This window comes from Sciurus carolinensis, chromosome 1 (assembly GCF_902686445.1).
Source record: "Sciurus carolinensis chromosome 1, mSciCar1.2, whole genome shotgun sequence".
Lineage (NCBI taxonomy): Eukaryota > Metazoa > Chordata > Mammalia > Rodentia > Sciuridae > Sciurus > Sciurus carolinensis.
Window position 1 is genome coordinate 78,184,478 of NC_062213.1, and position 23,737 is coordinate 78,208,214.

Consider the following 23,737-nt stretch of genomic DNA (forward strand, 5'->3'; position numbering starts at 1 on the left):
GGTAGGGTGCTTGCCTTGCAAGCACAAGGCCCTGAGTTCATATCCTCAGCACACACACACAAAAAAAGACTATGGCTAGTCACTTGGAATTTATTGTGAATCACTGATCCACAAAATAAATTTTTAATGAAGAAACTAAAAAACTACTACACGTTCTCTACTTTTCAAGATTTCGAATTCCAGGCCACTCTTATCTAAACGAATGACAACAACTCAGGAAGGAATACTGCACAGGGTAAAAACAGGTTACATCAAGTCCATAAAGGAGCTATAGGAAAATAAAATATCTGCTTTGATGGAGATTCTAGATCCATGTATAAATGTGTGCATGTAAATATATATGTATATATGTAATATTTATAACATGAAATTGCATAATATATATATATGAAAGGCCTGCTTATAGGGTTATTTGCTATTTATCACATTTAAAGCTAGCAAATTTACATTAACAAATTGTACATAAATTAATACAGCACTATGGTCAATTTTAACAAAATAAGCGTTATACAATTTTATACATTACCTGCACTGTTGCCACTGCCTTTGACATAGTAGCCTTTTAATCCCAAGTTGCACAATTTTCGATCCCTGTGAAACAAATTAAGTAGTCCATATTGACATAAATTGAACTATAAACTTAGAGGAAAAAAGCTTAAGTTATCTTACATTAATTCAAAAAAAAGATTAAGGAATAGAAAAGCAAACGGCTAATACATTTCTTCACCTATAAAACAGTTAACTATAAATTTCTCATAAGGTTGGAAGGATTAATAGTAAATGTAAAATATTTAATAGTTTCTGACACATAGTAGCATTTATAGCTACTGATTATTAAAATTAAGTGGTATTTATGCTGGAATTTAAGGGAAGAATATGATCCTCTTTATGATATATAATCATTGTGGTATTCTCTAAATTTTGCTGTAAGAATTGAGTACAAAATAACAGGCAACAATTTAGCTTACACACATATAAATCCATAAGTAGACCCCAGTTCATGTGCAAATGTTTAGTAGACAAAGTATTCATGATCAGAGCAAAGATTGTTCTGGGGACTAGCAAACAATGAAGTTATTATTAAGCTTTTATTCACATGCCTACTTTCTATTTTAACTGCTATACTAAGGCCTACTAGTGGTTATAGCTAACACAACTTTTCTAACGAATCTACAATAAATTCAACAAAATAAAATTCTTAGTAGCTGATTTACTTTCATATCTTCCTGTTTCTTTTGGGGAGATACTTTATTAAACATAAAATTCATGATGACTCATAGGACAAAGAATAGGCAAGTGCAAACGTGTTTGGCAGTGTGCCTACAAGTCCACCAAGAACGTGAGAGGGTACTGGGGGTGAAAAAGGGGACAGGAGTTGCACACAGGGAATTAGTGGCATGACTGACAGCACCCAAGGATATGGGACACTGAGATGTCAGGCAAAGGAGAGGGCCAGTATGGCTGCCACACTGATTACAATGAGCAAATAACTAAATGTTTGAGACAGTGCATTGATAGCCAAGACTGTGAAATCCACTGTTCCATACCAATGTATTAATAAACCAAATGGATTGTTAGCCAAGATTCTCCTTGTTGAAGATGATTAATAAAACACAAGGCGGGCTCAAAACAACCATCTAAAAATGAAGAAAGCTAGAAAGAATCCAATCAGGCCAATATTGGAAGTACTGTTAAAAGCTAATGGTCTTTAAGTTTATATACATAGATATAAACTTACTTTAGGAAGGGAGGGTAGTGGGGATTGAACCCAGGTGTTTTCTAACACTGAGTGATATTCCAGCCCTTTTTTGAGATGGGTTTTCTGTCAGTTGCTGAGGTTGGTTTCAAACTTGTGATCCTCCTGCCTCAACCACCTGAACTATTGTGATTATAGGCATGTACCACCACACCCAGCTAAAAATATAATTTAAAATGTGTTTTGTATATGTGCCCACATTGCTTAACTATCTTCTGAGAGGGTATAGGAGCAAGAAGTGCGAGAAGCACCCAGCTTTCAGGTTTTAAATACTACTGTCTGCAAAAAGAACCAAGATGACATGGAACAATGGTGATTCTATGTGCTATAAAAGGTCAGCCTGGGTCATCTTTTGTCAAAAGCTTAGAAGTACACAAAGAATGCCAGAGACACATCAAAAGGACACAGGAGCCACATAAAGGAATTCCCCACTGGCAAAATCAAAGACAATATGAGCAACAAAACAATCATAGTAATGGAAAGCAACCTATTCATAATATAAACCAAAAGTCTGAATTAACATAAAGACATGAGAAGAGAAGGAAAATAACTCCTTATAGAAAGCTAATAAATGAAGACAATGAAGCAAGAATCATTCTTTGCTAACCTTCACAGAGGTAGCTGACTGCACTGGAAGTTACTGATTAAGGAAAAAACTTGTGGATTTGTTGGGGAACAGGATATTGGTGTAATATTGGAATATGTCTCAACAAAATACTGATTAACACATAGGGAACTATAGTGACTTTACAGAAGAGAAAACTGGGAGGCAGCCACATTACCCTTGGAGTATGGTCTCCAAAGTGCCTCCTGAAGTTATACAGAGCTAAGCATATCATTTTTCTGGCATTCCTGCTAAGGCATAACCCACACGTGTTCCTGATGACAGTTAGACAGACCCAGTTTAAATAAAGTCAAACTCCAAGATGTAAAGTCACAAATTTTTATAATTGTTGAGGACATGAAAAGATAGGAAACTTAGGAAGTATTTTCCAAAAGAGTAAGGGATTTTTCCAGATTTGGAGACTGATAAGACATATTAAGTAAATACAACAGGTTCCTACATGGGATCCTAGATAAGAAAGGAAAGAGACATACGGTTGGGAAAGCTGGGGAAATCTGGTGTATTAAGGTGTATTACCTTAGTGGTTATACAGGAGAATATCCTTGTTTTGGGAAATAATGGAATAATCAATTATTTCTGTGACTTGTTCTTCAAAGGTTAGAAAAAACAAAAGTAACGTGTATTCATTTATATACATATACATAGCTTTTGTTTCTTAATAGCATAAGCAACTTCATAACATAAATCAATGCCTCCACCACTTCACCAATTTCCTATTTTTTTTTTTTTTTTTGGTGGTACTGGGGATCGAACTTAGGGACTTGCAAGCACTCTACCCACTGAGCTATCTCCCCAGCCCCTCCTATGTTTTATTCTAGGCTTTTTACATAAGCACACAAAATTTTTATAATTGTAGACATAGTGTAGGTATTTTTGCATTTTTATGGTTTAACACAAAGTTTTTTATTTATTATTTTTTGGTACTGGGGATTAAAACCAGGGATGCTTTGCCACTGAGTTATATTCTTGGCTCTTTTTATTTTTTAGTTTGAGACAGGATCTCACTAAGTTCCTTAGGGTTAAATTGCTGAGTCTGGTCTTGGACTTGCAATCCTCCTGCTTCAGCCTCCCAAGTTGCTGGGATTACAGGAGTACATCACCATACCAGGTCAACATGAGGTTATTTTAAAAAATGTTGCTATCGAGTTACTGTAATGATTAAAAGCTCCAAAATATAGTCCAATTACATCTTCCTCCTATAGATAATATAGAAACTTGTTGTGTACATGAAATAGAAAATTTAGTGTCCATAAAATATTATATCGATATAGTGCTCTTAGAAAATAAAGTTATTAAAATACTTTTTCATATTTACTGCCTTTGGGGTGACATATTGTAAAAATCTTTTTTTGTATGAGAAACAACTATTAATCGCTGCAAAGACACTAGGTACTAATAATAATGGACTTTCAGATTATTAATATATTTTAGATTTCCTTTAGCAATCCAACATGTTGTTTTTAGAATTTGAAATGAACCCCTTTCCTGTCTTAAAAGTTATTACTAGCTCCCGAACTCCCAGCATGTCTCCCATTCCAATAGACTTTTCAGTGACTACTGGCAACAATTCTAAGATCCTATCTCCAAGTTCTTTTTGTTCTAAAGGGTTAGAATTTGAGCATTAACAGAGGTAAATGGGAAAAAATAAATAAATTCTCTTTCTCTTTACCTATTTTGAAGAAGTGAAGCAGAAGTTCTAATTTCTAAGTTTTAAGAATATGTATGAAATTATCTGTAATGAAAAGAATGCACATTTTAAAGATAGCCTCTTCAACAAATGGTGCTGGGAAAACTGGAAATCCATATGCAGCAAAATGAAATTAAACCCCTGTCTGTCACCCTGCACAAGACTTGACTCAAACTGGATCAAGGACCTAGGAATTAGACCAGAGGCCCTGCACCAAATAGAAGAAAAAGTAGGGCCAAATCATCTTCATGTCGGCTTAGGAACAGACTTCCTTAACAAGACTCCCAAAGTGCAAGAAATAAAAACAAGAATCAATAAATGGGATGAATTCAAACTAAAAAGCTTTTTCTCAGCAAAGGAAACAATTAATAATGTGAAGACAGAGCCTACAGAGTGGGAGAATATCTTTACCACATGTACCTCAGACAGAGTACTAATCTCCAGAATTTATTATAAAGAACTCAAAAAATACCCAAAATACAAATAACCCAATCAATAAATGGGCTAAGGAACTGAATAGACACTTCACAGAAGAAGATATATAATCGATCAACAAATATATGAAAAAATGTTAAACATCTCTAGTAATTAAGAGTAATGCAAATCCAGACTACCATAAGATTTCATCTCACCCCAATTAGAATGACTATTATCAAGAAAACAAGCAACAATGGATGAAGGCGAGGATGTGGGGAAAAAGGTACACTCATACATTGTTGGTGGAACTGCAGATTAGTGCAGCCACTTTGGAAAACAGTACGGAAATTCCTCAGAAAACTTGGAATGGAACCACCATTTGACTCAGCTATGCCACTACTCAGTTTATACCCAAAGGACTTAAAATCAGCATACTACAGTGACACAGCCACACCAATGTTTATAGCAGCTCAATTCACAATAGCCAGATTGTGAAACCAACCTAGATGCCCTTCAATAGATGAATGGATAAGGAAACTGTGATATATATATATACATATATATACATATATATATATATATATATATATACACACACACAATGGAATATTACTAAGCCATAAAGAAGAATAAAATTATGGCATTTGCAGGATGGATGGAGTTGGGGAATATTATGCTAAGTGAGATAAGCCAATCTCAAAAAACCAAAGGCCAAATGTTTTCTCTGATAAGTAGATGCAGATATAAAGGGGGGTAAGGGAAGAATGGAAGAACTTTGGGCTATGTAGAGAGAAATGAGGGGAGTGGAGAGGGGTGGGGAAGGAAAGATGATGGACTAAGACAAACATCATTACCCTATGTACTAGTATAATCATACTAGTACTAGTACAAATGGTGTGACTCAATATCATGTACAACCAGAGAAATGAAAAGTTGTACTCCAATTGTGTACAATGAATCAAAATGCATTCTGCTGTCATGTATAACTAAATAGAACAATAAAAATTAAAAAAGAATGCATGTGATAATTAAATTGTATTTTAAGTAAAGTTGCTTTAATTCATATCCAGTCTTCCATTGTTTAGAATTCTAGAGGTACGATATGAAAAAATTTCTAAACTTTAAAAAACCTTTCATAACTTATATTCCCTTTTTCTACTTTTTTGGAAAGGTGTTTGTTGTTATATAAGCAACATGAGGACTCAACCAGGTTATTGGCTAAGATTTAATACGCATACAGTCTTGATTTCTTTCTTGGCCTATACCTCTAACACGCAACCAGGTTCTCTTTTCTGGTGAACTCCTTGGTCCCATCCACAGAGCAAGGCTGAAAGTCTTCTGGGGAATGAGCCTAACTTAAAAAAAAAGAAAAAAAAAAAGGTCCTCTTAAGTCTAGTGGAAGCACTAGACTTACTTCTTTACTTTCTCTTACTTCTTTTTACTTCTTTACTTTCTCTTACTTCTTTGTAAGAGAAAGGTGAAACAGTTATACAAGATTATTACTAGTATGTTCCAAGGCTACACATAATCTGAGGCAGAAAGATCAGCAGTGAAAGAGAATGCTCTTAAAATATGAAAACTATTTTTTCTACCTCTGACAACTTTCAATCTCAAAGAGCCTTCATTGCAGAAAATGATATATTTCTGGTGCCTGGTATCCAAAGAATTTCCCATTATATCTGTTAATTATTCTTCACAAAGCAATCTAGAGGTTGATCAGTGTAACCCAATTCACAGTGCATACAGTTTCTGCATGAATAAACTTTGGGACCTGGTACACGTAAGGGTCAAATAAACCTTAATTTTTGACTTGGATTAATTAGAGTCAATAAAATCTATATGCCATATCAACTAGTGGGATAGTAGAAAAGATTTGGAGTCACACATATCAGGTAGAATTGCAGGGCTGCATTTACTATGTGATTTTTTTTTTTTAGGGTCTTTACTAAAACTCATTTTTCTACTAGAATGAAAAAAGGATAACCATACCTCAAGGGGTTGTTGGAAGGACTAAATGAAAAAACAATTGTTTTTCAAGAAAAGATTATTCTGACACTTGTTAAAATGGTAAGGAAGGCTTTATTGAAGATTACTGTGATAGGTTATATCAACAGGGTAGAAAGATCTGACTTCACGGCCAATATAGCAGGCAGCTGGGGTCATATAGGTTATGAGTAGGTCTGTAGTTAGAAAATTACTAAGAGAACAAAACAACAGTAGGAGGATTCTTGCTAAGTGGTGGCCAGGATGCTCAGATACCAAGGATAGGGGGATTCTCACTAAAAAGATTTTGCAGCCAGGAAGGCTGAAGACAAGGCCCCCTGCAAACACATCCTAATCTCAAAGAAGGCACAGAATGTTTGGTCTAGGACAGACCGTCAGTAGGAAACTGTAAAACAATTAAGATCAATCCAATATATTGGATCATCAATCCAGTGGATTTTTGCCAATTCTAGTGGATTCTTTTAAGTTCTCATTTTGCTTGTATTTTATTGGTTTTCAAATGTTAATTTCCTTCAATGAAACACTTGCTGGCAGCATATTTAGGTTTGCTGTTTCTCAGTTAATCCACCTGGTCTCTTTTCTTTTTTAAAAAATGCTGGAATTCCCCCAGGATGGATCCCCTCTCGGTGAAACTAATGGCTTCAGTTACTATCAAAAGTATGGCTTAAATTTTTAGGACTAGCCCAGAATTTTCAAAGGCTCCAAACTAATATATCCAACTACCTATATCACCTATCCTTGTATAGCTCATAGGTACCCCAGAATCAAAATATACAAAACACTGCCAGCAAGTGTTTCATTGAAGGAAATTAACATTTGAAAACCAATAAAATACAAGCAAAATGAGAACTTAAAAGAATCCACTAGAATTGGCAAAAATCCACTGGATTGATGATCCAATATATTGGATTGATCTTAATTGTTTTACAGTTTCCTACTGACGGTCTGTCTTCACCACTGCCCAAAATTAAAACATATTTTCCAGGGATCATTATCAGTGAAAGGCAGCAATACAAACCAAAAACTAGATACTTACCTTTAACCTAGTCTCCTCTTTCCCATCTTTATCTTTTCTTTATTCCCCCACATCCAATCCAATTTCCAACCCCAATAATCTCCTATCTTTCCCCATTTTAATTGCCATTTATCCTAATCCAAGCCAACATAATTTCTTGTCTGGACAGAAGGCTTCAGTGGTTCTCCTGCTAAATACCGTCAGAGTAATATTTTAAAAAATGCTAATCTGATTATGTCACCCACAGTATCAGATTTTCCTATATAGATGCTCCTTGATTTATGATGTGGTTCTGTCAGGATGAATCTATCATGAGTTGAAAATACATCTAATACATATAACCTACCAAATATCCTAGCCTAGCAATACAATAGAGAATTAATTGTTTTCCTGGGGTTGAAACTGGTAACTGTGGGTTTTGCTTTGCCCAGTGTCACAAGAGTATGGTACTGCATGTTGCTGGCCCAGGAAAAGGACACAATTCAAAATTTGATACATAATTTCTCCTGAATACTTACTGCTTTTGCACCATCATAAAGTTGAGTCATTGTGAAATCAGGGACTGTACAGTGTACAATGTCCTGACTGTCTTGACCCTGCTGACTTTACCAACCTTACCGACTATTTTTCTTTCCCACTCATTTCGTTTGGTTTCACAGGCTTTCTTTTGCTTCTCCTAGCGTTTACCAGAGTCCAGCTTGCTTGGGAATTCTTCCTCTTACTCAATCTTACCCCAGTTTATTAACTTTAGACCTCCTTCCAAATGCTACCCACCCACCCCCAAACCTCTGTGACCCTTGGAGAAAGATCATTATATATTTCTCTCTCATGGCCCTCATAACTATAATTAGTCAAGTAATTATATAACCAGTTTTCTTAAAATTATTACTGATCTCCTTTGCTAGAAGATCGAAAAGTACTCATTGAATAAATACATATTTATATGCATGTTTGACTATAAAAGGGACAATATTTTTACATTAAATCTAACACGGAGTTTACGCTTTGGATTAATTTTCAGATTACTTCACAAAAACACACAATGAAAAAGAATTTCTTCAAACTTAAATTCTCCCACACTAAACTACATTTAAAATCTATCACATGAAAATCACTTCCAAGGAGGATTTTAATAAAAGAAGCAGCATGCAAAATTGGGGTAACTATACTCATTTTAGAGATGAAAAAATATTCAAATGGCTTAAAATACATATAAAGAAAAGTCTCTAGATTATGATTCGCGAGTCACCCCTCCACCCCCACATACTACTTTTCTTGCAGGGCAATTTTTACCCTAAATATTGCCCCAAAATAAAGCTATCTCAAAAGATGTTATGAAAATAGTTAAGCCTTTCATCTCAAATGGCTAGACTTTCCAAGTACACGCATTTGAGGTTGAACAGATTTTAACGTTTGAAAAGAGATGTTAACCAACAACAGGTTACTCAACTTTAAACCTCCGTATTCATTAGAAATTTCATTTTACATTTCTCTTTCTCCCAACTTTTACGTGCCCTCTCAGTCTGTGAACAGGAAATGATATGTATAAGCGACCACGGTTTTTCCTAACAGCCCACGAAATAAGAATTAGTCTTTCACTTAATAATAGCTGTAGGCGACCATTCCGTTATCTCTGACGGGCTTTGTTTTTCTTAAATACCGCCCTGCCACAGGGTCGGAAAATCTGTTTACCGAGAACCATCACAAGTACGTTTGCCTCGCTTACATTCCTGGGCAACGACAGTGCTAGAATTGAAGAAAAATTAGTTTCTACTTACTCCACAAAAGCCCTGGAGCAGAGGCAATGGATCTTACAATCCTCCTCCCGGTCGTCAATGAAGAGAAACATTTCGGCCACGTGGTTCCACTTCTCGCAGCACATTTTGCCCCTTCGGAGGTCTTCCTGACGCACGACACCCGGACTAGGCCTCTGCTTGGTTACCGGAGATGGAAAGAAGGCCTTTCCAGTACGCTGGGGGATGAGGGGGTGAGGAACCGGCCCCGGGCTGCTCCAGCCGGGAGCTGGCCGAGCAGCCGCCACAGGAAGTTGCTCCGGGAGGCCACAGGAAAGGGCGGGGCGAAGGCGGTGTTACACACAAAGCGGCCCGGGTCTCCTCCTCACCGAATGCTTATGGGAAACCTGCCCTGCGAATCTGTCCGCCTCACTTCGCTGATGAGCCTCTGAATTCCTGCTGCCGCTGAAAGGTGAAGGCGACCTGCCCCTATCTTTTCCCGTCTGAGGTGCGTCGGTCCCCGCTTTGACTTCCCCATGCGCTCCCAGCCGGTCGTCGCATCTGTCGCGCGCGGGTGGAAGCGGCGAAGGGCGCGCGTGTCGGGTCTCCCCGGGCCTCTCCAGAATGCCCCGGCGCGCTCGGCTTTCCGCCCTGTTGGGTGTTCGGCTCCGGCCCCTGGCTGGCCGGAAGGGGAGGTCCTGCCTGGGTCACTAGCCGTCTCTATTCCCCGTCTTGCGCTCAGAAACGTCCAATTCGACGCGGTTCGTCTAAATTTAGCTGGTGGGGCGAGGTGTCTCGAGCCTTATTAGAGACCTTAGCTTGCCTGGTGGCTTCACAGATCCAGAGGGCCTGATCGAGCCTCCTGTGTATAAAAGCTGGAGGAAAGTTTGTGGTGACTGAAGGCCGCCGGGTACTGGTCAGGAGTGTTTGCGTCCTGAAGCAGACTTGGAATCCTGGTTTATGCCCCTTCACTGCCTGTGTGACCTGGAAAGTGCCTTAACCTTTGTGAACTGCATTTTGAAAATGGGGATGAGCAACAATAACTACCTCATGGACTGCTTGAAGGACTAAATGAAACCATGTATATCAAGCTTTTTATTTGTGTTATTAATAGTTTGAGTCGGTCCAGATCTTGTAGGCGCCGTGCACTTAGTCGCTGGGGTTTGCAAGCCTGTAAAACAGGTCTCAACCTTCAAGCTGCTAAATATCTAATAAGAAATTGGAACGTCATTGTTGAATTTGAAAAAAGTTGAACAGTATTTGGAGTGTAGTGTTCCTTGAGAGTTCCTAGGCAGCTACCTTTCAAAGAAGAAAGTTCAGACTTGAAAGTTGATTTCGGGCTATTAATACTGAAATGACATTGGTACTTCTTTAGGACTACGTAAGAACTAGTTAAAATTCAGACATTTAAAATGGTTATTAGAACAAAAAAATGGTTATTAGTATTTTGGTTACATTTATCAGTGTGTAGAAGTAGAAGATTAGTTTTCAAAGGAAAATGTTTATTCCTGCATCCTTAACTGTTGCCCTAGTTTGAGGACAGAGATATGCTGAATTTAGCCATTTAAGAAGGTGAGAGTACTGCAGTTACAGATATGCCATCTTAGATGTGTAAACTCATTGGATTGAGGGGCTTGATAAGGAAATAAGGGTAGAAAAGAGGTCATCAAACAAAGGAACACTTTAACTAAAAATTGAAGGGCATTTTTGGATTTCTTAAAAAAATCTTGAAAGGTAATTCATATCAGAACCTTGAGTTTGAAGCTTGAAATCTTAAAGGTATTTTTATTGTATTTATTAATTGATACATAACAGTTGTACATATCTACAAGGTACAAAGTAGCATTTCAATGCATATGTATCTCATGTAGCAACTTAGACATCCTTTCCCTGTGTAGGGAACATTCAAAATCCAGACCTATTTTAAAACTTTCAATTATTGTGAATCATAGTTGTCCTACTGTGCAATATATAGAACATTAGAAATTATTTCTCCTATCCAACTCCCTCCCCTTTACCTTTTAACCATCCTTTCTTCCCTCCTCCCCTTACACACTTCCCAGGCTTTGGTAACCACTATTCTAATTCTCTACATCAAAAGTAGCATTTTTTAGCATACCATTTGTGGTATTTGTCTTTCTGTGCCTAATAGTTCACTTAACATAATGTCCTCCAATTCCCTCCATGTTGCTGCAAATAACAGAATTTTATTCTTTTTTTTTATGATGAATTGTGTATATATATATGGCACAATTTTTTTTTTTTTTGGTCCACTTATTTGTTGATGGACACCTCGGTTGATTCCATGTCTTGGCTTTTGTGAACAGTGCTGCAATAATCATGGAGTGCAAGTGTCTCTTCTACATACAGATTTCATTTATTTGGGTTAGATATCCAGTAGGGGGATTGTTGGATCATATTATAGTTCTATTTCTAGTTTTTTAAGGAGCCTGTATACCGTTTTCCACAATGGCTATGCTAACTTATGTTCCCGCTAACAGTATATGAGCATTCTCCTTTCTATGCATCCCTGCCATCATTCATTATTTTTTGTTTGTTATGATGCTAGGAATTGAACCCAGGCCTCCAGTGTATTAAACTACATCCCTTGGCCCTGCTTTTACCATTTTTTTTTTCTTTTTTGATAATAGTCATTCTAACTGGGGTGAAATGGTATCTCATTGTGTTTTTTTTACTATTCATTCCTCAGATGATTAGTGACATTGAACATTTACAGATCTTCATGAGAAATACCTATTCAGATCATTCACCAGATTATTTGAGTTTTCTTTCTTTTATTCTTTTTTTTTTTTTTTTGCTGCTGAGTCTTAAGTGGATGAATAGTTTGCAAATATTTTCTCCCTTTCTGTAGGTTGTCTCTCCACTCTGTTTCCTTTGCTGTGTAGAAGGTTCTTAGTTTGATATAAGCTTTTTTATTAGGTTTTTCTTTTGTGGTCTGTGTTTGGGGTCATATCCAAAAAGTCTTTTCCCAGACCAATGTCCTGAAAAGTTTCTCCTCTATTATATTCTAGTAGTTTCATAGTTTTGGGCCTTGTATATTTAAGTCTTTGATCTATTTTGAGTTGATTTTTGTATACAGTGAGAGATAATGATCTAGTTTCTTTCACATATGGATGCCCAGTTTTTGCAGCACCTTTTTTAAAAAATATTTTTATATTAAAAAATACAATTGTAGATGGACGTAATACCCCTATTATATTTTTATGTGGTGCTGAGGATTGAACCCAGTGCCTCACATGTGCAAGATGAGCACTCTACCACTGAGCTACAACCCCAGCCCTCCAGCACCTTTTATTAAAGATATTTTTCCTTTCTCCAATGTATATATTTTCTGTCTCTGTCAAAAATCAGTTGATTGTAAAAATGAATTTATTTCTTTACTCTCTGTTCTGTGGCAGTGGTGTGTGTCTGTTTTTATGCCAGTTCCATGCTGTTTTGATTACTGTAGCGCTATAGTATCTTTTAAAATAGGGATTGTATTATCTCTAGCTTAGTTCCTCTTGCTTCGGATTGCTTTAGCTGTTCTAAGTCTTGTGATTTTTTATGAGTTTTGGGATTGTTTTTTCTAGTTCTATGAAGAATGTCATTGATATTTTGATAGGGATTGTTTTGAATCTGTAGATGATTTTGGAGAGAATGAACATTTTTAACACTGTCTTTCCATCCATGAACATGGCATGTCTTTCCATGTTTTGCATCCTTTTTAATTCTTTCACCATTGTTTTGTAATTTTTATTGTAGAGATTATTCACTTCTTTGGTTAAATTTATTCCTACATTTTTTGTTTTGTAATTATTGTGAATGAGACTGATTTGTTTCTCAGTTTCATTTTTTGGTGTATTAAAAAAAAATAATTGACTTCAAGTTCGTTGATTTTATGTCCTGCCACCTTACTGAGTTTATCAGTTCAAACAGATTTTTGATATAAGGTATTATTTTAAAGAGAGAATTGGTGTGTGTCAAGAATGTGGCCCTAGTTTTGACCCCCGCACCTCTGGGGGAGTGAGGAGGAGAAGGGTAGGGATTTGGGTTTGCCAGACATCTTGGCTGAAATATTAGATCAACTGTAGCTTCATTTATGTAACTTCTGAAAATTAAGAGGTTGTCTAATGGACAAGGTTCTAGTATAGATCTAGGTAAAAGATGGTGAGATAAGTATGAGAGACCTTTTTAGTAGTTTATGGATGGTTTTGAATATGGAATGGGGCAGGCATCCTTGAGGGTGTTCCCCCCCACCCAAAGGTTAAAATCAAAATCAGACTGGATGACCATTTGTGGAAAGGGTTCTTGTATGTGGCACTGTTAAGACTGCTTGCTCTTGTGAAGGTTTCCAGATAACCTCTCTGGAGCCCTGCCTATTCTCTATTTCTCTTCCCCTTTTTGTGTTCATTATGTATGCTAAGTAAGGATGTGATTAAAAGGATAAGAGGTATAATATAGTTTCCCTTTTTCCATGGTTTTACTTTATGCAGTTTCAGCTCTCTGTGATCATTGCCACCACAGACATTAAGTGGTAGATGCCTGAAATAAAAAGATTAAAAATTTTAAATTGCATGCTGTTATGGGTAGCATGATGAAATCTTGTGCTGTCCTTCTCCATCCTTCTTGGATGTGAATCATCCCTTTGTCCAGTGTGTATGTTACCTGTCCATTAGTCACTTAGTAGCTGGCTCAGTTATGAGATTAAGAATCATGGTATTGTATCCATATGTGGTGATGCACACTTATAATTCCAGCTCCTCTAAAGGCTGAGGCAGGAGGATCACAAGTTCTAGGCTGGCCTCAGCAACTTAACGAGGCTGGGGATGTAACTTGATGTTAGAATATTCCTGGATTCAATCCCCAGTACCACACATACACACAAAAAAGTTGTGATATTGCAGTGATTATGTTCAAATAACCCCTAATTTACAATGACCCCCCATCAACACTTAATATTTTCCTTCTTTTGTCGTCTTCTTTTTTTTTTTTTTTTTTTTTTTTTTTTTTTTTTTCTGTGCTGGGTATCAAACTCACTGCCTTGTGCGTGATACACAAGCATCACTATACTATAGCCCCAGGTCCTATCATTTTTTGGAAAGTATCAAATTTTATATGTTGCATTGCAAATGCACAAACACTAATGAATTACAATTACAGTGATTCAACTCTTTAGGTGGACTGGTTAGACTATGATATACATAAAGCCCAGGTTAAGGACTTAATGTGTGTTATGTTCATCTCCTGTTAACATAACAGACCCAGATTTCTCATGAATAGATGCTATTGGTTACAAGGAAGTTAGACTAAACCCTCCATACCTGGAAAAAGTCATCAAAATACATGTCCTATTAATAATCCAGTTAGCAAGAAAATTTTGGCATAAAGACAACTATATGCTGTTTTGGGTGTATGTTCTCCTCTCTGTTCCTTTCTTTAATTTATTTCCTGTCTCAGCCACAAAGAATTTGAGGTAATTTTCATTGAGATTATGTAGTATAGAACAATGATAAAATATCTCTAAGGATAGAAATAGAACCAGAGAAAATATGAATGGAAGAAGGAAATCATGTATAGAGATTATGATCATATGGATAATCTATCATCGAATATCACATTTGTCAATTTATCTGGTAAAGTTAGTAAAGACAGACAGTCAATTACTCATTCCTACTTTTTCTGAAGAAGCAAATCTTTTTTATAGCTCTGTTAAAATAAATACTTAGGTGGAGTTTGATATAGTGGCACTAAACAGTTGTCCATAGCAAAACAGTGGTAGCGTGAATATAATTTTTAATTGTGACACACTAGCTTGGGACTATACTCATATTTGTTAAATACTTGTGAATGTTTCCTGCTATTTATTTCATGGAAATTCAACTCTAGGTGTTAATGATTGTTATTTTTCTGTGCGTGCATGTGTGCCTGTGTGATGCTAGAGATTGAATCCACAGCATTGCTTATGCTAGGCAAGTACTGTTCCCTTGTGCTACATCCCCAGGCCTATCTTTTTCCTTTGGTCATAATATTTCTTCTGTTTGCTCTTTTTCAGATTATATACATTGAAGCGTGGGAGAAGATATTTATAAATTTCTGGTAAGTCAAATGATCATTTTAGGGAGTGAATTCATAAAATAATTTATTTTCAGGCATAAAAATTTTTCAGCTAAATTTTTCAGCTATATTTTCAGGCATAGAAATTTTTAATGGCTATAATATTAAAAACAGTATTGGTGATATTTTATTATTGTAGAATATCAAAGGAACAAATAGCTGTTCTGTAAACCTGTTTCTTTATAAAAAGGCAATACCCAAAACTGTATGTTATCATTTTCTAAAAAATTTGATTATTTTTATTGAATCAGCTATTAATGTTTTTTGTGTAAAGAACATATTTAATCACAACGTAACCTTGTATAAGATCTAAATGGTCAATATCTGTACTTGAGCTGAGTCATATTATTAAGGTTGATCTGAAATTTCATTCATCAACTTTTTCTTCTTTCAGTTACAGCTTGCAAGTAATTTCAGATGCTCAACCCAACACATTTCATGAATAAACAGTTGAAACCTTATCATTTTCACATTTAATTCTGTAACAAAGTTAAGCATTAATCATCCACTCATTTTTGGTATTAAGAAATGACTCTATATACTGTTTATGTAGATTATTGCATTTAACTTTGTATTTCTGAAGAGAATAACTGAATTATTTTTCCCTTCTAGTGTCAAAATTAAAGATCTGCTATGGCAGTGAAGAAAGAGATTGAATTTGTCATTTTCACCTAAAGAAAAATGATAGACAAAAATCAAACCTGTGCTTCAGGACAGGATTCTATACCCTATATGACCTGTCTGATTCATATACTCGAAGAATGGTTTGGTGTGGAGCAATTGGAGGACTATTTGAATTTTGCAAACTATCTCTTGTGGGTTTTTACACCACTAATTCTTTTAATACTTCCTTATTTTACTATCTTTCTTCTCTACCTTACTATTATTTTCTTACACATTTATAAGAGGAAAAACGTACTAAAAGAAGCTTATTCTCATAATTTATGGGATGGTGCAAGGAAAACAGTGGCAACTCTGTGGGATGGACATGCAGCAGTTTGGCATGGTAAGCAAGACTGTTTTGATCTCTATGTGTTGCTGTCTATGTGTGGCACTGAACCTATCTTATCATTCCATTTTATTAATTGAGAAGATACTAAAAAAATAATGGAAGTGATATTCCTTGTTATCTATTTGCTTGCATTGTGCCCTTAAATGTTTTTCTTAAAATGACTTTGCCCAAATGGGCTGAGAGAGTTTATTTGCCACAGTACACTAGGAAGCAGAGCCAAGATGTAATCTCTGACATCTGGCTCTAAGTTTTGTGCTCTGTTTCTTACAGTAAATCTGTCCAGAGTTGGGGATTCAGGGTCAAAAGTCACAGTGTACAGCAGGTTTGCAAACAGGAACCATATACCTTTGATATTTTGAGTTCTTAACATTTCTTTATTACTTTTAAAGTTCTTGCTTGTCAGTGGCACCTCTCATACCCTCTCATGTTTTCCATAGGCAAGATGATACTTCATCAATGCACATATGCTTGTCTACAGAGGCTACATTTATGTAGACTGTTATTATTCATTGAGTTGAAAACAGTGATTAGGAAATTTAGTGGCATCATTTACAGTACTTGCTGGGAATTTATATCCTCCTCCCACACATATAAACCCTGATATTTCAAGATCATATAGAGTAAGAAATTTGAATTTATTTATATTTCAGGAGACATGATTTGATTTAGTAGATTTAAGCACTAAATTTGTTTTATAGCAAAATATATAATTTTAAGGTATTTTTAGATGTGTACTTACAGCTCAGAGGAAAATTTTAGTTCTTAATCTGCTTAAATCTTTCATTATTATAGTTTAACATTTTATTAGGATAAATTATACTTTTTAAAAGATTGATTTTCTTTACCCTATTTTTTTTTTTTTTTGATTCCTTGTACACAAATGGGGTACAACTGTTGTTTCTCTGGTTGTACACGACATGAATAAAAGGCATTTGTGTGCATATTTAGATTTTGCAAATTGCTGTCAAATCAATTTTAATTTATACTTTTAAAAGAATCTCTAATTTTTAATAACATTTGTGGCAGAAATGTAGCCATATTGAAGAAAACGTAGCCATGTGAAGAAAAAACAGTCACATAATATTTACCATTCAAATGAACTCTATTAAAATGTTACTATATTTGTCACTTTTTAAAATGTGTTTATCATTCTTGTATGCATGGCAAACTAATATTTTTCATGTCAGTCTTCTCATGAATATGACTTTTAACAGCTACATGAAATTCTGTAAATCCTATAATTTATTTAGTTACTTATCATTGAACAGTAATTTTTTTATTATTTTAAATATTCTTATACAAATTACTTGTTTAATTATTATATAAATATTTTTGTATAAAAATTTTCGATGGTTTTTTATTTTGAAGTTATATTTTGTCCTCAGATTGAGTATAATGTAAGCGATCTATGATTCTTCAAGATACTGTGATTCTTATGTGTTGTGCAACATATTACTATACTATATGGAGGCACATTAGTTTGATGTTTCTTAAATGTCTCCATTTCTAGGTAGTTTACTTGGTGATGAGTGGTGAAGTCCTTACCCTCAAGTTTTATACTCTTTAAAAACTTTGACCTATTTTTCCAAAAAACATTACTAGAAAATATGAATAACATGTTAAAATTCTGGACTCAGGTTTAGTGATTTCCCCTGAAAATTAAGAAAGAAGAGTCTTCAGTAAATATCTATTTTGAGAACATTAAACTATGCATTTTGGTACAAGTGTCAAGGTAATGAGGATCATAACTTTTCCTTTAGAAAAATAAGGAATTTTTTTCCTTGAGACATTTGTTTGTTTTATCTTAGGTATATGTTATTGTGGTTTTTGTTTTTGTTTTACAAGGGAGTTTATTCATTGTCTAAAAATAATGTTTATGCTTACTTAATTCCAATGTAAATGTTCAGTTCATTGATAATAGAAAATTTTTAGAAAATGTAGTTAGTTAGTTGACTAAAGAGGTAATCTGATCACATGGGTTTGTTATTTATAGTACATGAATTACTGGTTTTTAAAAAAATCGACCATGATAACAAACTGTAACTTTCTTTCACTGCATATTTTGTTATTTTTGTAGTGAGTTGGACACATTTTATTCACTAAAAGTGTCCCGTAGATTAAACCATAGGCCCCAAAGGTTTGTATGGAAGAATTAAGTTGAGATATCAAGAAAATATCCCATCTGTACTTCTGTTGAAAAAAAGTTTTGTTTCACCCTTTTGTCTTTTATGCAACCACGCTTTCCCAATTTACTGGCTGTATAACCATGGGAAAGTAATTTACCTTTTCTTTTTACCTCCTCTCCCCTTCCTTTTCCTTTTTCCCCGTTTGACTCTCCTCTTCTCCCTTTCTGCACTAATTATGAATTTTTAAAAACTGTATTTTGAAAAAATTTAGAATTACAGAAAAATTGCCATAAAAGTACCAGGACTTTCCATATATACTTCACCCAGTTTCCTTGAATGTTAGCATCTTTACATAAGCATCATAAAATACTATTAAACTATAGTTTTTATTCCTTTTTTGTTTTGTTTTATTTATGGTGCTGGGAATTGTACCCAGGACCTTATACATCAAAGCAGGTCATCTACTACTAAGCTATATTTCTATCCTTACTCAAACTTTAAATTTTCTTAAAAGTGTTCCTTTTTTAGGGTCTTTTGTTGCGTTTAGTTGTCATGTCTTCTTCAGTCTATGGCGTTTCTTAGTCTTTTTTTTTTTTTTTTTCTGTCTTTCGTGACCTTGGCACCTTGGTTACTTCTTTTGGCACTGGTTAGTTTTTTGTAGACTGTCTCTCAATTTGAATTTGATGTTTTCCATAATTAGATTGAGGTTGTGAATTTCTGACAAGAATACCACAAAAATGATGATATGCACTTCTCAGCGCCTTTATTAGAGGAGTCGTGATATAACTGGTGATAGTAACTTCAGTCACTTGTGTCTGCTAGGTTTCTATATTATAAAGTTACTTTATTTTTCTTTGTAATTGATAAAGATTTGAGGAAGCTACTTTAACCTTCTCAAAAAGGATATTTTCCTGAATCTCATTCTTTTTTTCTAAATGGGTTGTTGTAAGGATACAGTGGAATTTCATGCATAATGTTAGCATAATTTGTTATATACAACATTTCAATAAACATTGTCTTAATTATATAGCACCTTTCTCTGATAATTTAGAAGGTACTAGAATATGTAACCCTTGTGTCTTTTGATCATTATTTAGTTCAACTTAGCATGCTTAGTAGGTCCCTAGGAATTAAAAATACAGTTTTAGGCTATTGAATTTTTTACTCTTACTCCTGGTAAGAAATGCATTTTACCATCCATTTTATATATATATGTGTATATACTGTTTCATGAAAAGTCTATATGCTTTCTATATGTAATGTATTCTTTTTTTTTTTTTTTTTTTGGGTGCTGGGGATCGAACCCAGGGCCTTGTGCTTACAAGGCAAGCACTCTACCGTCTGAGCTATCTCCCCAGCCCATGTAATGTATTCTGTTTTCCATTCTCAGAAAAATGCTGACCATAACTCACCAAAGTTATTTTACATTTGACTAATTTATTTCACAACTCAATCAGTAATTGGAAATCATAGGTCTAGATTAGCATTTATGTAGCTGTGGTATGGAGCAAGAATACAGACTTCAGAGTTAGGGAAATGTAGGTTTATATCCTGGTCCTTCTGTGTGATCTTGGGTCATTCATTTTCTTTTCCTACAAGACAAAATAAAAGCACCATTCACAGAAGAGGTAGCTTTTGAACAAGACTTTGAAGAATAAATAGTAAAAAAAATAAATAACTTCCTCGCCACTGTACTTACAGACTAAATGAAATGGCCAATGCTGTAGGAAAATAGAAATGATCAAAATTGGTTCAAAAAGAAGAGAGAAACAAAATAGACCAATAATTATAAAAGAAATTGGAACAGTGTCCAAAGTTATCTTTCTTCTCCTTCCACAAAGGGCCCAGAGCTCTCAAGTTCTACTAGTTTCAAGAAGTTAATCATGTCAATCTTAAAACAAACTGCAGTTCCACTACTATTTAATATTGTCCCTGGTGGGAGTGAAGCTAGAAATAGGAAGTATAAACAGTTAGAAAATAAGAGACACTTGAAAGAAGCAAACTTATCAGTACTAATAAGATTATTTAACCAAGGGAACTAGATGTAAGATCATCATAAAATTATGTGGCTCCATGCCACCAATAGTCATTTTAAAAATGATTATCTTAAACCATTATAATAATGTAATTTTTGCTAAACAGAAAATATTCTATTTAAGGGCTAAATCTAACATGTGAGAACTTTGTGGAGAAACTATGTAGGTGAAACTCAAAAAGAATTGAATGGATAGAAAGTCAATATGGTAAAGATGTCACTTTACAGCCCATATTCCAAATTCATCTGTTAATTCCATGCAATTCCAAGTGACTTTTCATTCAACTTTTAAAATTTATGTAGAAGAATAAATAGGAATAACGAAGACCAATCTGAGAAAACGAGTATTTTCCTCCTCATGGAAAAAACATTATTATGATTAAATTTGTGATATTGGTACAGGTAAAGGATCATCATATATAAATCGAACAGATTAAAGAATTCAGAAATGCAAAACTTGTAAGTTATAAAAGTGGTATTTCAGACCAGTAGGAAAAATTATGGGAAAGTATTTGATAATTTTCAAGTAGGGAAGGTCTTAAGACAGAAAAATGAAAGCTCTTTTGAAAAGATAGTAAATTAAATGCAGAACAGATAGGCACAACTTATTTACAATAAACCTTAGAAGGTAAATTAGAAAAAAAAATCAACTTAAAAATAGCCTAAGGATGTAATCAGCAAACACAAATGGCCAATAATTATAGACGCACTAATACTGCTGGTACTGAGGAAAGCACAAATTAAAATAATTCAGAGTTCATTGTTATCCAAAGGATTGGCAAAAATGGTAAAGAATGAGGATGTGGAGAAACGGAAACCCTCATTGGATGCATGTGGAGAAGTAATGTAGTGTAGCCATCCTGGAGGGAGAATAATTTAGTAGTAGTATATCTATTATAATTGAAGATGAAAATATAATGACCAACGGTTGTCTTCACATGTTCAAGTGACTGCACAATGATGCATGTAAATGGGTATTCATTGTGATAATGTTTGGAACATTGAAGACAATTCTGTTGTCCTTGGGCAGGGAAATGGCTAAATGAACATTGATATGAATTTATTCTAGAATACTTCATAACCACTAAAAAGAAAAAAAAAAAAACCACTATGTGCTTATCATAGGTAGATCCCCAAGATACACTGTTGAATAGAAACACAGTTTCATAACTATACTCAGTAGGATATCATTTGCTACTTATCAATAAATAAAATACAGACTGTATTGAGAACTAGAAGGTGAATTTTTGTGGATGAGAAGTATACTGAATGACAAACTGGAAAGGTAGACTGAAGCTAGGTTTTAAAAGATGTTGAATTTTATGCTCAGTAGTTTGGACTTTATTTTGTAGGTAGTTTAAATTGCTTTTCTGAGGAATCCAAAAGGGTAGCTTCATCATTAAATTATCATAATGTATGGGTATATGGGCTTAAAAATGAATTTCTGAGGCAAATTTAGAAGGGATTTATCTCAGGAGAAGATTATCATTATCTGAATTCATCATACTGGTGTCCAAAGCCTGAAGGCAGTTAACTCATTTACATAATAAACCTTTGGCCATTAGAGAAACTCCCTGGCCTTATACTACTGACCTTCATATCCTCTCGTGTAGGCTAATCTACATGAGAAAGCCTGAAAATCAGGATGGTGCCTGGTAAGCATGGGATCAGAGCAGAGGAGGGAAATAAATTTGTATTGAATGACATCAAATAAGAGCCACATATATTGTAGAATATGGCTATTCTTATTCATGAGACCCAGATGACTCAAAATCTGCAGATTGAATGTCCCTTCTTGGACAGTGACAATAATTATCTCTGGGACTGCCTTCTCTGAGATTCCATTGCTCATCAGATCCCTCTAAGTTTGGTTTACAACAGGTGGGAGCTGATGGAAATTCATTTTGAAACTGATATTGGGTAAGAGGGCAATAGACTTTGAGTTTTTAGAGGTAAAATACTCAGAACCTCATGACTTTAGCGTCTGAGAGGAGGAGTGAAAGTGCAGTACAAGTAGGGAAACAGGATAGGAAGTGCTTCAATTAAAGCAACTACAGGAGCAGAAGCACAAAATGGGAAAGTATATTCAGGGAGTTGCAACTAGTTCATTTGATGTGTAAATCGTCTAATGTCACTCAGTAGGCTGTTGGGACCTGAAAGTCCTTGAGAAGTTTGTGCTTTTGTAGTTATCCACTGATAGTGTCTGGGTAGAGAATGGTATGATCACATCTTGCTTTAGAGTGACACCATTAAATAATATTGGGGCTTAATGCTTGGTGGCTCTATGGCAAACTATTGTTTTTGTCAATAATCAATTATTTCAATTTGCTTTCAATCAGGTGATTTGGTAAGAAGTTATGCAAATAGATCAGTTATTTTATATTTTTATCATGTTCTGTAAACCAGAGAGAACCTCAGCAATATTCTGTGTAAAATATCCCTCAACAGAGTATTTTATTTCTCAGAAAATTTCTCCAGTTGGATAGTTGATCCTTTTGGTAACTTCATACAACCTCAGTAATTGAATTAATTGAATTAGAATTAAGAAATTAGAAAGCAAGTGTACAATACTTGGAAAAAATGTTAAGTGAATGAATAAAAACAACAATCATATTGCCTTCTGTGGGAAAAATCATGTAAGATCAAAAGAATCATAGAATCTATAAGGTTAATAAAAGGTTCCAACCTAGCATAATATTAGAATTTAAAATCATTATAAATTGTTAATCAGCTTAAAATTGGAATCATACAACTCTGAACCATCAAACATACTTTCTTAAAACAGCTTCTTTAGTTCTTTGACACTCAAAAAAGTTGAGTTTGTAGACTTGACTTTTTTTTATTAGGGAGCAAGTGATGCTCTCTGTGACTACAGAGTTTATAATTTGCTTTTTCTCCTTTTCTGTATTTGTAAGCTCGTCTTCCCATAGTGAGAAACCTAGCTCTCCTTATCCTTAACATGTAGATTCATTTGATCCATCCCTCCCTGTGTAACCTATCTCCCATCATTGCCACCATTCTTAACACTCTTGGATATCCTCTTACTTTGCTTGGGTCAGACATCCTAGGCCAAGCCACCACACTGCCCAGTGCCCTCCTCATCTGCTCAGTCCATGATGCCCTGTACCAGGTCACCCCTCTATACAGACACTTCCTCAGTCCATTCATCTCTGACCCCTTCATGCCTTGTCATGACTTATGTGTGAATACCTT

At 35.0% G+C, this 23,737-nt stretch overlaps 2 protein-coding genes across 6 annotated transcripts in view; one reads left to right on the top strand and one right to left on the bottom strand.

The window, feature by feature from the left end:
- Tgs1 (trimethylguanosine synthase 1) overlaps positions 1-9,903 on the bottom strand; it is a 44,866-nt gene extending 34,963 nt beyond the window's left edge. For both annotated transcript variants that reach the window (XM_047549679.1, XM_047549674.1), the window contains exons 1-2: positions 9,283-9,903; positions 527-591 (exon numbers count right to left, since the gene is read on the bottom strand). In XM_047549679.1, coding sequence (XP_047405635.1) covers positions 527-591; positions 9,283-9,386 — 169 coding nt within the window. In that variant the 5' untranslated portion in view covers positions 9,387-9,903. The remainder of the gene's footprint in view (positions 1-526; positions 592-9,282) is intronic.
- Tmem68 (transmembrane protein 68) overlaps positions 9,609-23,737 on the top strand; it is a 34,510-nt gene continuing 20,381 nt past the window's right edge. For 2 of the 4 annotated variants that reach the window (XR_007108330.1, XM_047549682.1), the window contains exons 1-3: positions 9,609-9,745; positions 15,290-15,333; positions 15,964-16,357. Coding sequence is in view for 3 of the 4 variants with exons in the window: in XM_047549682.1 (XP_047405638.1) it covers positions 16,033-16,357 (325 nt within the window). In the remaining variant the exon portion in view is untranslated. Of the gene's footprint in view, positions 9,746-9,997; positions 10,319-15,289; positions 15,334-15,963; positions 16,358-23,737 lie in introns of those variants that run through there. The other 2 variants (XM_047549685.1, XM_047549687.1) reach the window with 2 other exon arrangements.